The sequence below is a fragment of the Camelus ferus genome, chromosome X, assembly GCF_009834535.1.
Source record: "Camelus ferus isolate YT-003-E chromosome X, BCGSAC_Cfer_1.0, whole genome shotgun sequence".
Lineage (NCBI taxonomy): Eukaryota > Metazoa > Chordata > Mammalia > Artiodactyla > Camelidae > Camelus > Camelus ferus.
Genome location: NC_045732.1, coordinates 43447295 through 43460648, shown reverse-complemented (window position 1 = coordinate 43460648; position 13354 = coordinate 43447295). Strand labels below are relative to the sequence as shown.

At 52.2% G+C, this 13354-nt stretch overlaps 1 protein-coding gene across 1 annotated transcript; it reads right to left on the bottom strand.

Annotated features, from left to right (window-relative positions):
* Nucleotides 1-103: 103 nt before the first annotated feature.
* CCDC22 (coiled-coil domain containing 22) lies at nucleotides 104-13348 on the bottom strand. The gene is made up of 17 exons (XM_032474821.1): nucleotides 13148-13348; nucleotides 11918-12095; nucleotides 7389-7521; nucleotides 6480-6586; nucleotides 6273-6339; nucleotides 5994-6172; nucleotides 3832-4026; nucleotides 3228-3290; nucleotides 3013-3132; nucleotides 2346-2465; nucleotides 2134-2250; nucleotides 1929-2030; nucleotides 1736-1843; nucleotides 1351-1446; nucleotides 1078-1137; nucleotides 923-997; nucleotides 104-480 (listed from the first exon to the last, which is right to left on the bottom strand). The coding sequence occupies exons 1-17, from the start codon at nucleotides 13195-13197 to the stop codon at nucleotides 367-369; spliced, it is 1884 nt and encodes a 627-aa protein (XP_032330712.1). The 5' UTR covers nucleotides 13198-13348; the 3' UTR covers nucleotides 104-366.
* Between the last annotated feature and the right edge of the window lie 6 nt (nucleotides 13349-13354).

The window sequence follows — 13354 nt, the reverse complement described above, 5'->3', positions numbered from 1 at the left end:
GGCCACACACACCAACTCACCAGGTGTACCCAGTGTCTCAACTGCCACTCGCCCCCCTCCCCCACCGGGAGCCCTGTGCCCCCATCCATGCCTCAGCTTAGACTGCAGACAGAACCCCTCATTTATTTGAGATACAAGGCCCCAACCCCCAGTGCCCTCCGCAATAAACTGCAGCCGAGCTCCCACACTCTGGATGATCACCCCAGATAAGGGTTGGGGTCAGGTGGGCAAGGGTCTGGGCCCAAGGCTGCAGCAGGAGGAACTGGCCCACAGGCAGAGGGCACAGCCAGGGCCAGTGCTTGGCCGGTGCCCCCAGTGCCCTGAATCCCTGCCTAAAGCTGGGGCGAGACTTCTGCTGGGGGCTGCTCAGGCCTCACGGACCCGGCCCAGGAGGCCAGCGTTCTCCTGGCGAAGGGCTCGGTAGTCCTCTCGGATCTTCTCCAGGTTGCTGAGGGTCTTCTTGCCCATCTCCGTCTCGATCTAAGGCAACATGAACCGCATCCCTTCAGTGTGCAGGGCCCCTTTCCCAGCTCCTGCTCACCACCCCCTCCCCATTATGGCCACTTCAGGGCCCCTCCCGTGCTCCTCCCACTCCCTCCAATAACAGCCTGCTCTGTCCCACTGCCAGGCCTTTGCCTGTGTCATCCATCCACCTAAAGCATCCTCTGCTCAATGGCAGGATTGCCCACCACACACTTCAGCTGAAGCCTCTGCCAAGAGCCCTGCACAAGGCCCCTCAGGGTGGAAGGATGGGCTCAGAGTAGGCCACTGGCCTGTCCCAGGTCACATACACAGCTACTAATGGGCAGGGGCAGAGATGCCAGCTGTCGGCTGTGTCTGGTTCAACAGCCTCTCTCGGCATCCACTGAGGAGCTGTCCCCCCTGGCCGGCCTTAGTTAACCCTCCCAGCCCCAGGCTTCACCTGCTCTTCAAGGTCTCGAACCTCCCGCATGATTGTGCCTGTGTCCTCGATGGTCTGGATGAGCTGGCTGCAGTTCTGGGGACAGCAAGGGCCGAAGGCTTGCACCGAAACCCGTCCCCTCCCCAACCAGCCCCCGGGCACCCTTCGCCCCTCACCTCATGCAAGGCAGCTAGATACTTGTAGGCCTTCCGAACAGCATCATCCTTTTTGGCATCCTGACCAGACAGAGGGAACCTTGAAGGTGTCAGTGGGCTGCTCCAGCCCCACCACCCCTCACTACTTCCAGGCCCCACCAAGGCTACCCTCTCCCACTCCTCTGACTTCATCCTCCATGGGGCAAAGCCAGGCCCCAGGACCAGTGTACCTGCAAGGCTCACACAGGGCCCAGGCCCACCCTGCCCCTGCATGCAGCCTGGCCCGCCCCATACCTTGAACACGAGCTCATCAGTCACTGCAAACGTCCGGTCCAGCTTCCCAGAAAGGGAGTTGATTTCCTTCTGAAGCTCCTTCGTATCAGACAAGATCTGGCAGAGACCAGGGTAGCCATGAGCCTGTGTCTGGGGCGGGGTGACCAGCCAGCTGAGGGCATTCGAGTTCATGCTGTCACATCCAGACCAGGTCAGGGTGGCTGGAGTGTAGGGCTGTTCTGTGTTGGGGTATGGCCAGATAGCTCTGCCTTTCAGAGGATGTGAGGTCCCCGTGTGGCCCTGTGACACACATCCTCCCCTTGGATGTGTCTGCCCCTGTGACACACATCCTCCCCTTGGATGTGTCTGCCCCTGTGACCCGCCCTCCATGGCCACAACGGCACACCTTAGTGATCTCTTCCTTCTGCTTCCGGATGTTGCCCACAATCTCTAGGATGCGCTGGGTGTAGGCCAGCCGGGACACATCTCTGGGCAGGGTCTCGAGCTCTGACATCTAGGCAGAGACACAGCAGCCACTTCCCTAGGGCCCACACCTCCCCCACTCCAAGCCACCCAGGGAGGCCCCACACGGGCCTTACCAGCTGCTTATAGACCTCCTCCTTCCGGCGGGCCTCTTCAGCAGCTGCCCGAACGCTCTGGTGTAGCTCTTGGATCTCTGCCAGCCGTCGAGAAGATTCCATCTGCCAGGGCCCCATGGGTAGAGGGCAGTGAGCAGAGCACAGGGCTGGCCCCCTAGGGAGGGACCAGCTGCCCTACCCACGGCCCAGGACCCCCACCACCTACCTCTCTGCAATCCTGGAGTTTTCGGAGGTGGCGGTACTCAGCAAGGAGTGGGACCCGGTGCTTTTCCCACTGACCCGCCAAGTGGATGACTCGCTGGGCACTACTCTCTACCACGAGCTGGAGGTGGTGGTAGGGGACTACATGTCACACAGGCTGGGCCCATCCAATTCCGACCACCCCCGCCCCCGGCCCAGGCTCAGCGCCAGCCCTACCTGCAGCTTGGCGAGGTTGGCAGCCCCGTCGGGCAGCAGCTCCACCGCCCGGCTCTTCAGACGTAGGGCCTGCTCGCGCTCCGCTGTGCTGAGCTCACTCTGCCGGCACTCGGTCTCCACCTGGCACCCCAGGACCCCCGCTCCCAGTCAGTAGGGGAGCCCAGCCACACACCACAGCCCCACAGCCCCCACTGAGCCTGGAAAACACTGGCCTAGCCCAAGCCCCCACAGATGACAACACATCCTTCTAGCCCCTATCAGCCCCTCAACCCCCTCCCGATAGTGACAAGGACCTATAATCAGTGACAGGCACCACAGGCCCCAATGACCCCTCCACCTCCACACTGACCCCCAGGAGCCCCGATGAGCCCCACAAGCCCCTGCCCATACAGACCCATCACGCCCCTACAGATGCCCGCAGAGGCTCACAGGCACCTCTAACCCCTACGAGTCCAATCCCCAACCCGTCCACAATCCTACACCCTTCTCTCACTCCCACTGATTCTCCTAAACCCTAAAGAGCCCCACGGTCCCCAGTGTCTCCCACAAACCTTTCTGTCATCTGCAGACCTCTGCAGAGGACCCCTCAGCCCCCTCAAGTCCCTCTAAGCCCTCTAGGCCCAAATCGTAAGCCAACCCTGGTGGCCAGCCCCTCCCCTACGCCCACCTGCACAAGGCTGATTCCCAGCGTTTTCATGTTGGCTTCCACCTCTTCAATGTTGCGATTCACTCCCTCCAGCTGCTCCCGGAGAGATTCCAGCTCCTGCTCCTGAGCTGCCCACGTGTCCTGGAAGGCACAGGCCAGTCAGGGTGGGGGTGTCAGACCCAGTAGACAGTCAGGGGCCCAGGACACCCCCCACCCCTTGCCACTGTTCTGCTCACCTGTTCAGGCCTCCGGGAGGTGGCCAGCACATCTGACACCTGGGCTGCCTGGGCCTCAGGCTCCTGGGGAGTGAGAATGGAGCATCCCGGCTGTCGGGGAAGCCTCCGCCCCTCCCAGCCCAGCCTCAACACCCGCTGCAAGCGCCCTCCCAGCACTGTAACCGGGCCCACTCAACCAGTGACAGCCACCGGAATATAGGTGTGATTGTGTGAGGATCAAAGCGCTCTCCATGACCTCAGACTGCTCATAAAGAAACCTCCCCAACCCTGACACAGCTCCTGCCCACCTGGCCATGAGAAGGATGAGGCCCCCTCTCAGTGACCATCCAAGGACAGAAGATATGTCTGAAGAAAACTGCCTGGGGAAAGCTGGGGTTCACATGAAGAGCACCCCTACACCCTTCCATGGTTCTCACTCCTCTACACTTTCTCCATGGAAGTTCTCGAGAAGCCAGGGGACCCCTCTGGGTACCTGCCCCCTGTGGAGAGAGGGCATGCTCGGTGGGAACACAAGACCCTGTGTGGATAAAGTGTGGTATCTGTACGTAAAGCAACCCTGCCTTGGCCCCGTCAGCACACCCCAGGCCCACTCAGGCCCACCCACCAGATGGAAGGTGAACTTCTCTGAATGTGTGAAGCGGGAGCCTTTGGGAGCACCAGTCCTGGCCCCGGCACCCCAGGCCTGCAGCAGCTCTCCCAGGTCTCGGGCTTGTGATGGGGGCCCTAGCCGGCCCCAGGTCTGGCGCAGATGCTCGGCCAGATGCTTCTGCAGCCGATGCCGCTGAGCCCGAGTATCCTCCTGGAAGCAGAGGGCAGGGCAGATGGAAGGGTGTGAAGGCCTGCTGGGCACCCGAGGCCCTGCTTCCACCAGGAAGCCGCCTGACAAGGTGCTCCTGACAAGTCCCACCCACCCTCCAGCCTCTCCCACGATGGGGCCCAGGCCCACTCTCCTGGCCCACGGGTCTGGGAGCTCCCTGAGGACGGGGCTGCCTCCTCCTTAGCTCCGCTTCTCTCCAGCCACTAGCTCCCTGCACTGAAGGATGCTGTGGAAAGGAGAGAAGTAAGCCTGCAGCGCCCAAATTAGAGACCGACATTGAAAGGGTATGTAGGGACAGAGACGAGACAGTGTCAGAGGTGCTGGGCAAAGAAGGGGTGGAGCAGAGTGGAGTTGAAGTGGGGGAGGGTATAGCTCAGTGGTAGAGCATGTGCTTCACACGCTCTGGGTTCAGTCCCCACTACCTCCTCTAAAAATAAATAAATAAACCTAATTACCTCCCCACCCAAAAGAGAGAAAGAGAGGAATAGAGACGAGGACAGAGACAGTTTTGAGACAACTGGAGAAATGTGGACATAGAAAACAAACTTACTGTTACCAAAGGGGAAAGCAACAGGGGACGGATAAAGTAGGAGTTGGGGATTAGCAGATACCAACTACTATCTATAAAAAAGATAAACAACAAGGTCCTACTGTACAGCACAGGGAACCAGATTCAATAGCTTGTAATAACCTATAATGGAAAAGAATATTTAAAATAATATGTATATATGTATGAATGAATCACTATGCTGTACACCAGAAACTAACGCAACATTGTAAATCGACCATACTTCAATTTAAAAATTTCAAACTTTAAGGAAATATTTAAAATAGAAAATGGAAATGCTATCACTCTGAGATAACTATCATTAAATTTGGAGTATATTCTCCCCCTCCCCCCAAAAAAGAAATCTGATTATGAACTCAGTGTTGGGTGGTATTAAGAGGTCACTGTTAATTTTGTTAGGTGTAAAAATGGCCAGCGGTTACATTCAAAAGTGAAGCCCTGTGGGAGGGTATAGGTCAGTGGTAGAGCGCATGCTTAGCATGCAAGAGGTCCTGGGTTCAATCCCTGGTACCTCCATTAAAAAAATTAATAAATAAACCTAATTACCTCCCCCACCCTGCAGAAAAAGAAAGTGAATGCCCTTAGGAGTTGAGATGTATGCTCTAGTATTTAGAGTTTAAAATGACATGATGTCTGGGATTTGCTCTAAAATAATACAGGAGAAAAAAGTTGGGGGGAGAAGAGATAGGCAAGAAAGATAGGCAAAATCTTTATTGTTGAAGGGGGATGGCAGGGACACAGGGTTCGTGAGAACATTTTCTCTACTTCTGTGTTCGAAATTCCTTGAAGTTTTTAAAAGAGGGGAAAAGATAAAGACAGAACAAATGGCAGGGGGAAGGCAGAAGGAGACAGTTACAGAGGTGGACAGAGTGGGGATGGGGACAGATATAGAGGTAGACAGAGGAGGAGACACAGTACAGAAATGAGGAGACAGGGTTTGGGGGGGAGCAGAAAAACCACAGAATAGAAGACAGTGACTAGAAGAGACGGGGCAGAGATCTAGAGACTGAGCAGTGGTGATGACAGCAGAGGCCAAGAATCAGGGGCAGGAAGAAGGGAGTAGAAACAGGGAGGACAGGAGCAGATCCTGACAGCTCTGATGGCCTGCGCTCATCCTTCGGTGGACCACCACCCCGAGAAGAGAGCACTGTCACCACCTGTGTCTCAGAACAGGAAGCCAAGGCTCCCAGGGACGATGCTGACCTGTGTGAGGGCCACAGTCTTTCCAACTCCCATGTTCTTTCAGGTGGGGAGCTGGGTAGTTGCATAGAGAGAGGAGGCAATGGAAGAGAGGGACAAGGTGGGGGAAGGAGAGGGGCAGAGAGCTAATGCGAGATGAAATGGGGGCTGCAGTGAGTAGGGGCCGATCACTGGGTGGTACCTGGGTGGGGAGGCGGGATGCCCGGTGGACCCAGTCCTCATCCCCGGGGCGGTCCCGGCCTGTGTGCTGGCAGAGTTGGATGGCGTGGCGTTCGAGGAGCGAGGCTGCCCGGGAGGCAGGCTGGGGCACCTGGGTGGGGGCTGGTAGCAGCAGGGGACTCGCCTGGAACTCCCGGGGCTCTGAAGGCAGCAACAGAGTCAGCCTGCCCCCCTGCCCCATCATGCAGTCAGGTCCACCTCTACCCTTCTCCACAGCCCCTCTCCGCAGCCTCACACTCACCTCCTCTGGAACTCAACTCAGGCATGACCAGCCTGCTGGCGTGGAAAGGCTGCTGGGGGGCCGAGCCCTGGTGGGAGAGCACAATCAGAGCCTCTAGGATGAATCATTATGGGGGGCACCGGTGGGAGGGGGCCAAAAACCTGGGCACCCAAATGGGAACAAGACAGGCAAGGCAATAGTGACATGAGCTGGGGAAGTACATCCCACCTGGAGGTACTGAAGCTTAGGAGTGCGAAGGAGGGGTGGGACCCAGGGCAGGGCCAGCTGGTCCCGGATTTGGCTCCCGATGGCCCGGAGGAGGATAGCTGAGTCACCTAGGAAGGTGGGGAGGAAGTGTCAATCAGATGACGGTGCCACAGTTCCAAAAATGCACACCCTGGGAAAGCAGCCTGACCCCGGTTTCCAGAGATGCAGATCTAGGGAGCTCTCATTCTCACACTAGGTCATTCCACAAACACTTACTGAGCACCTCCTCTGTACCAGCCACCATTCCAGACCCTCGGATACCTCAGTGAACAAACTGATAAATAGCCTCCTGCCCTCCTGGGGCCAGCAGATGGCAGAGGAGAACACGGCTGAAGTCATAAGTACGATACAGAAACCTCTCAGGGGGTAATCAGGAAAGGAGGATAAAGGACCACTGAGAATATGCAATTTTAAACAGGCAAGGGGGGTTATAGCTCAGTGGCAGAGTGCATACCCAGCATGTGTGAGATCCTGGGTTCAATCTCCAGTACCTCTGTTACAATCAATCAATCAATCAATCAAAAAACAAGGCAGTCTGAGGAAGGCCTCTGTGAACAGGAAATTCCAAGAGGTAAGGGAGTGAACCATGAGGATATCTGGGGGAAGAATAAGTCAGCAGATACAAAGGCCCTGGGGCTGGAGAGGCCTGAGGAGCATTCAGTAGGTCCATGTGGTTAGAGAAGAGTGGGTGAGGGGAGGGGCGTGGGCCAGGAGGTGAAGCAGAGCATCAACTCCCCTTCCAGGTCAGCCGAAGTCCCAGCCCCCTTCCCCTCTGCCCTGCATCCCCTCTCCCAGCCTCAATCCTCCCACTCAGCTCTTCCGAAGACACATACCCCACCTCACCCCCTCTATGCCCCAGGTACCCCATACCTGCAGGCTGGTCTGCATCCTCAGAGGCATCAGTGGGCAGACGCTCAGCCAAGAAGAGAAGCAGGTCCCGGAGGTCAGGCTCACTGGGGTAGAGGAAGTTCTGATAGCCAAGCTCCAAGGGATAGCCCAGGTCCTGGGGGTTGGGGAGGGCGGTCCCTATCAGTCAGGCAGGCAGGATCCTCCTGTCCTGGGAGCCCAGGGCTTCGACCACAGATACTCCCACTCTCACCAACCACCACCCTCTGAACCTCCCTTCGACTCCCCAAGGCCTCCCAGAGACCTCCAGAGCTTTATGATGAAAGCTCTGGCCTTTCTAACTATGACTCAAAATCCAGAAGACACAGAAGAGAAGATGGGTATTTCTAAACACATGAAAAAAAAATTTAAAGAAAAAATATATAATGAGCAAAGTCAAAAGAGTAATGATAAGCTGGGAAAAAAATATTTGGAACTCATAGCATAGAAAAAGAACTAACCTACCTAGTATATAAAGAGTGCCTCAAACTACACCAGCAAAAAGACCAGCAACGCAACAGAGAAGGAGGCAAAAGATAGGAACAGACAGTTCCCAGGAAAAGAAAGAAAAATGGTCCTTAAACATATGCAAATGTGTCCAACTTTGTTTCCAAGAGAGACTCGAATTGAAAGTACACTGAGAGGCCCCCACACAGGCATCGCTGATCGGATCCAGGACAACCTGATGTTATGTTCTCCTGAGGTGCACTTGGGGAGGAAGATACTATCACTGGCGCAGAGTTCCTGCCACAAACCTGAATCTAGCCATGAGAAACCAATCAGACCAGTTCAGACTGTGGGGCATTCCAATGAATAACCAGCCTGCACTCAATAAAAACCCAAGTCATCATGAAAAGAAACAAAGAAGCAAAAATGAAGGAGGACTACTGGACACAGAAGATTACAGATGTTAACAGTGAAATAAAATGCATGACCCTTGATTGGACTCTGCAGTTAAAAAAAAAAAACAGCTATAAAGGATATTTTTGTGACAACTGGGGAAATTTGACCATGTCCAAGGTATTAGATAGTATTATTCTATCAATATTAAGTTGCATGGGTGTGATCATGGCATTGTGATTACACTGGCAAATGCCCTTTGTCTTAGGAGAGACACACTGAAAGTTTGAGGTATGAAGAGTCATGATGTCTGCCACTTTCAAATGGTTCAGCAAAAAAATAAGTGTGTGTGTGTGTACCTATATAGACAGAAAACAATGAAACAAAATGTTAACAATATAGAAAACTAACAAATATATGTATGTATACATATGACTGGGACATTGTGCTTTACACCAGAAATTGACATGCTACAACTGACTATACTTCAATTTTAAAAAAAAAGAAAAAAATTTAAAAACTAGGAGAAGGGTATACAGGTGTTATTGTTCTACTTTTAATTTTCCTTAAATGTGAAAGTTTGTCAAAGTACAAAGCTAGGAGGAAAACTATACGGAGATACCATTCCTCACCTATTAAATGGGCAAAAGTCTGACAATACACTCAGTACGTGAGGCTCTGGAGAAATACCACTCTCTCATACACTGCTGCTGGGAATGCAAAAATTAAACAATCTTAGTCAAGGCAATTTGGCTACATCAAACAAAATGACATGCATTTACGCTTCCATCTAATGATCCTACTTCTAGGAGTTTACCATGAAGATAAAATTCCAACAATTCAAGAATATATATGCACAAGATTATTCATTATAGCATGATTTGCAAAATATTGGAAACTCTTGAAATGTCTGAGCATAAGAGAGCAGTTGAGTCAACTGTGGTGCATACATACAATGAACTACTCTGTAGCTGCAAAAAGGAAAAAATCATTAAGATCTCTATTCTCTGATATGAAGTGATTTCCAGGATATGTTTTAAGGGTGAAAAAAAGGCAAGAAACCAGGTGTATGCTCTCTTTTGTGTAAGAAAAGGGAGAAATAAGAATATATATTTATATTTGCTTATATCTTCATTAAAAAAAAACTGGGAAGATACATAAGAAACTAACCAACATAACTCCCTGACAGCAGAGTAACTCCCTGAAGCAGACAGGTAAGGGTAAGGAGGGGTTTAGAGTGCAAGTGAGACTTCTCAAGGTTTCTCGCTACTTCTGTCACACCCTGGGGATCTCTTTAACGCTTTCAGTAGTTAACCACCTTTTACCAAGTTAACAATTCCTTATATTAAAATTTCCCCTTCGAATTACTGCTGGGGTTTCTATCTCTGGACTAGACCCTGACTGATGAAGATGACCTACAAAAAGTAGTAAATAATGTTTTTAAAAGAGACTATGTGCTTTGGAGTCCAAAAGATCGGGGTTGAAATCCAGCCTGTGCTACTTACTGACTATAAGGCCTTGGACTGGTTACTGAACCACCCAGAAGCTCAGTTTCCTAGCTGTAAAATGGGGCTGACAATCCTTTCCCTATGTGGCTGCCTTAAGGGATAAAAGGGTCCATCAGGGTTCTGGTCTGGCACTGCATGGACTCAGAAAGCAGACTTCCTGGATTCAAATCCAACCTTTGCTTCTTACCAACTGTGTGACTTCAGGAAAATCACTTAACCTCTCTGTGCTTCACCTTCCTCAACTGAGAAAAGGGATACCAACTATGCCTACCTCAGAAAGTTGTCATGAGAATTCACTGAGTTCACACCATGTTACCACAATGCCCAGCATACAGTACACTCAGAAAACATCTCTATTATACGCACATATGTGTATTTATTTGGTGACAATGTAATATATATTTATCAGAAGGTCACAGTCAAAAAAGTGTGAAAACCACTGGCTTTTAAGCTATTTTACTTTGGTTTTTTTTTTTCCGACGCCTGCAATCAAAGAGTTATGACTGATACAGAAATTCATTCCAGGAGTGGGGTGTGTGAAATGACAGACACCAAAATACGGAGGTGGCTGAGTCGCAGAAAGCAGTGTCAGGAGTAGGGCACATGGAGAGGCAGACACCAGAAGGCGGCAGTGCTGAGCTGAGGTGGGCCGCAAGGGCAGCACCCAACTGGATTAAGAGAGAGACCTTTTCTACTTGCTCAGGGCAAACCGAGGCTCTGGGGCCAGACAGTCAAATGAACCTCTTGATCACTGAAAAAGCCATCACGCTAAAGTCAGTGTGAGCAATAGTGGGTCAACACCAAATCCAGTGAGAAACGGCACTGAGAGAAGGGAGGAACAGAGAACTGGGGGAAGCCAAGCCCTTCCTCAACACCTCCCACTAAGCACCATCCTTGCCAAACCGAGGACTTAAGTTCCCCTCTATAAAGTGCCATCCTCGAGAAAATAGCCCTGGGCCAGGGGACAGACTGCCTGCCTTGAAGGCCACCAAGAGCCTCCAACAGAATCTGAGAACTCCTGAGAGCTAGGTCAACCTGAGAGCCAAAAGATGGGCAGAGCTCTGAGGTCTATTTCTAAGAGACAGAAACCACACAAGCAAGGTACAAATTCAAAGAACCTGACCATCTGTCCCCTAGGGCTAAATGGAAGTTTTCACTATGGTTACTCTATTGTCCCCCTACCACCATATACTGGGTACCCTGGGTGTGCTGACAGTCATTACACAGCCACAGGTTGCTGGAATGCAACTAGGCAGATCAGGCCTACCAATAATAGTAATACACTTACACAAAGCTTATTATATCCAGCTTTTCATGCATGAACTCATTTTTAATCCTCATAGCAACCATATGTGGTAGGTACAAGTCTTACGTGGGAGGAAACTTGGGCCCAAAGAGGTTAAGAGACGAGCCCAAAATCGGAGAGCTAGTGAGCCAGGAGAAATGACACTTACCCGTAGCCCTTGGATATACTAACTGGACACAAGTCTGTACTGGGGAGGCATGAGTGTTTCACCAGAAGGCACTTTATTTACAACAGAGACAGTATAGGAATTATTCTCAGGAGGGGCAGGCTGTGTGTGGCTGCTGCAGGGCAGAGTGAAGGGCAGAGACACTCCTTTAGTTCACCAGCATATCTTCCTTTGGGTAACCCTCCCTCCCCCAACTCTCACATGATCCTGAAGGAACAGCCAATCACAGTGCCCTATAGAGATGACCATGTGATCCAGGCTGAGCCAATCAGAGCACATGGTGGTTAATTTCAGCATGAACAAGTTAACTAAGCAGGGCCTTTTCAGGAACTAGTAAATGGATACTATCAGGAGGAAAAGTTCTTGGTGCTAAGCTTAAAATATGGGAGTCAGAGGCAGCCCAGGTGCAAACTGGAGCAACTCATTTAATGCTCATAACAACCCTACTTTTATCATCTCAATTTCACAGACAAGGAAACTGAGGCCCCACAAGGGTTAGGGTCACAAAGTTAGCAACTGCTGTAGCCAGGATCTGAACTACTCAGGCAATCTGACCACAGACCTTAACTACTAATGAACGCTAAGCCACAAGGGGGGGTGGTGGCAGAGAGGAAAGGCCAGAGTTTCAAAGGAGCTTGGTGACTTTGTGAAGGAGGAAGGAAGAGGCTGTGTGTATTGGGAGGAAAGCACTCACCATGCAGGCCTGAGCCAGGCTCATGGCCAGACGGAACCGGGCAGACATGGCCAGAGGCAGCAGAGGGCTGAGGCCCGAGCCCACAGCAGGGTTGATCACACGCAGGCAGCGGACCACAGCTTCTACAACCAGCTCAGTGGTGAAGGCTCGCAGGGTCTGCACATCTGGAGGAACTGCCCTGAAGAAGAAGGGGGCAGGCTCAATGAGGTGGGGAGGGGAGCAGTCTGGAAACAGGCATGAGGCTGGACCGTGCTGCCTTCTGGAAGCCCTGGTACTGGGATGGGGTAGAGGAGAATGGCCACAGTTCTGACAGATCCTGGGTGTTGCTGGCTGACTTCCATTTGGAAAACTAAGAACTGGGGGAGTCCTCAGGTCCTAAGACCTTGGAGTAGAATGGTGGATGGAAGGAATCTGAGTTCAAAAAAAAATCTCAAATTTCCCTACGCCTAAAAGCCCCAAATTTCTGGGGTCTGGGAAGGGCAAGGGGCCTACGTAGAATAGTCTCTGGGTCCCCAGATATCATGTTCCCTGCGTGTCAGGGGCCCCTAGATATTAAGCTGCTAGGGTTTTGAGGCTAGATGTTGGGAGGCTCAGGTTTTCAGGAGTTCCAAGTGTCAGAGTCCCTGGATATCAAGACCACCCAGGCTCAAGCAATCCAGAAATCAAGCTCCCTTGATGCTGGCATCCTGGGTTTTTAGCACCTTCAAATGCAGGAGTCCTTATGTGTTGGGGTCGCCAAGCATTGAAGCCACCAGATTTTAGGGTCTTGTGATTTTAAAAGCCTCAGATATTGCAAAACCAGATTTGAAGGTTCCCAGTTATCCAGTCCCAGGGGTTTTTGGAATCCCTGAGTGCCAGGGTCTTGGGATTTTAAGATCCCTGGTTTTCAGGATACGGGTGTCTTAAAATCTCCAGATATCAGGATCCCAGGGTATTGATGTCAAGATCCACTGATCTCAGGATTCCGGGTCTTGAGGTTCCAAGGTTTTAAGGTCTCGAGGTGTCTAGGTCCTGGAGTTTGGGGTTTACGAAGTGTCAGGGTCAAAGGGTTTGAGAGTCCCCTTATGTATGCATGTATATGTAATTAAGGAGGAGGGAGGGTTTTAGGGTCCTAGAAGTTGGAGCCCTGTATGTCAAGGTCCGGGGTTTTAAGGTTCCCGGGTGACTGGGTCCGGAGTTTTGGAGTCCCGGATGTGGGCATTCCGGGGTGGGCGGGGGCTGTGTCCTTACGTGCCGGCCTGGCGCAGGGAATGGATGAGGATTCGGTCCGCCTCCTCCATGGTGGAGCCCTGTTCGAGTCCGAGGCTGGGTCCAGGGCCGGGTCCGAGCGAGAGCGGCGCAGCTGTGGAAAGCCCGCTCCTCGCCCGCGGTCCAAGGAGTGTCACGGGCTGCGCAGGGAGAGCCGGGAAGTGTAGTTCCGAGAGCCAGTTCGCCGCC

Bases quoted from the DNA above. Each gene is read 5' to 3' on its own strand.
- CCDC22 (XM_032474821.1), bottom strand. From the start codon at position 13,197: ATGGAGGAGGCGGACCGAATCCTCATCCATTCCCTGCGCCAGGCCGGC. The intron at 12,096-13,147 runs GTAAGGACACAG...CTTCTTCTTCAG, and splicing joins TCCCTGCGCCAGGCCGGCAC to GGCAGTTCCTCCAGATGTGC. The intron at 6,340-6,479 runs GTGGGATGTACT...CTCTCCCACCAG, and splicing joins CTAAGCTTCAGTACCTCCAG to GGCTCGGCCCCCCAGCAGCC.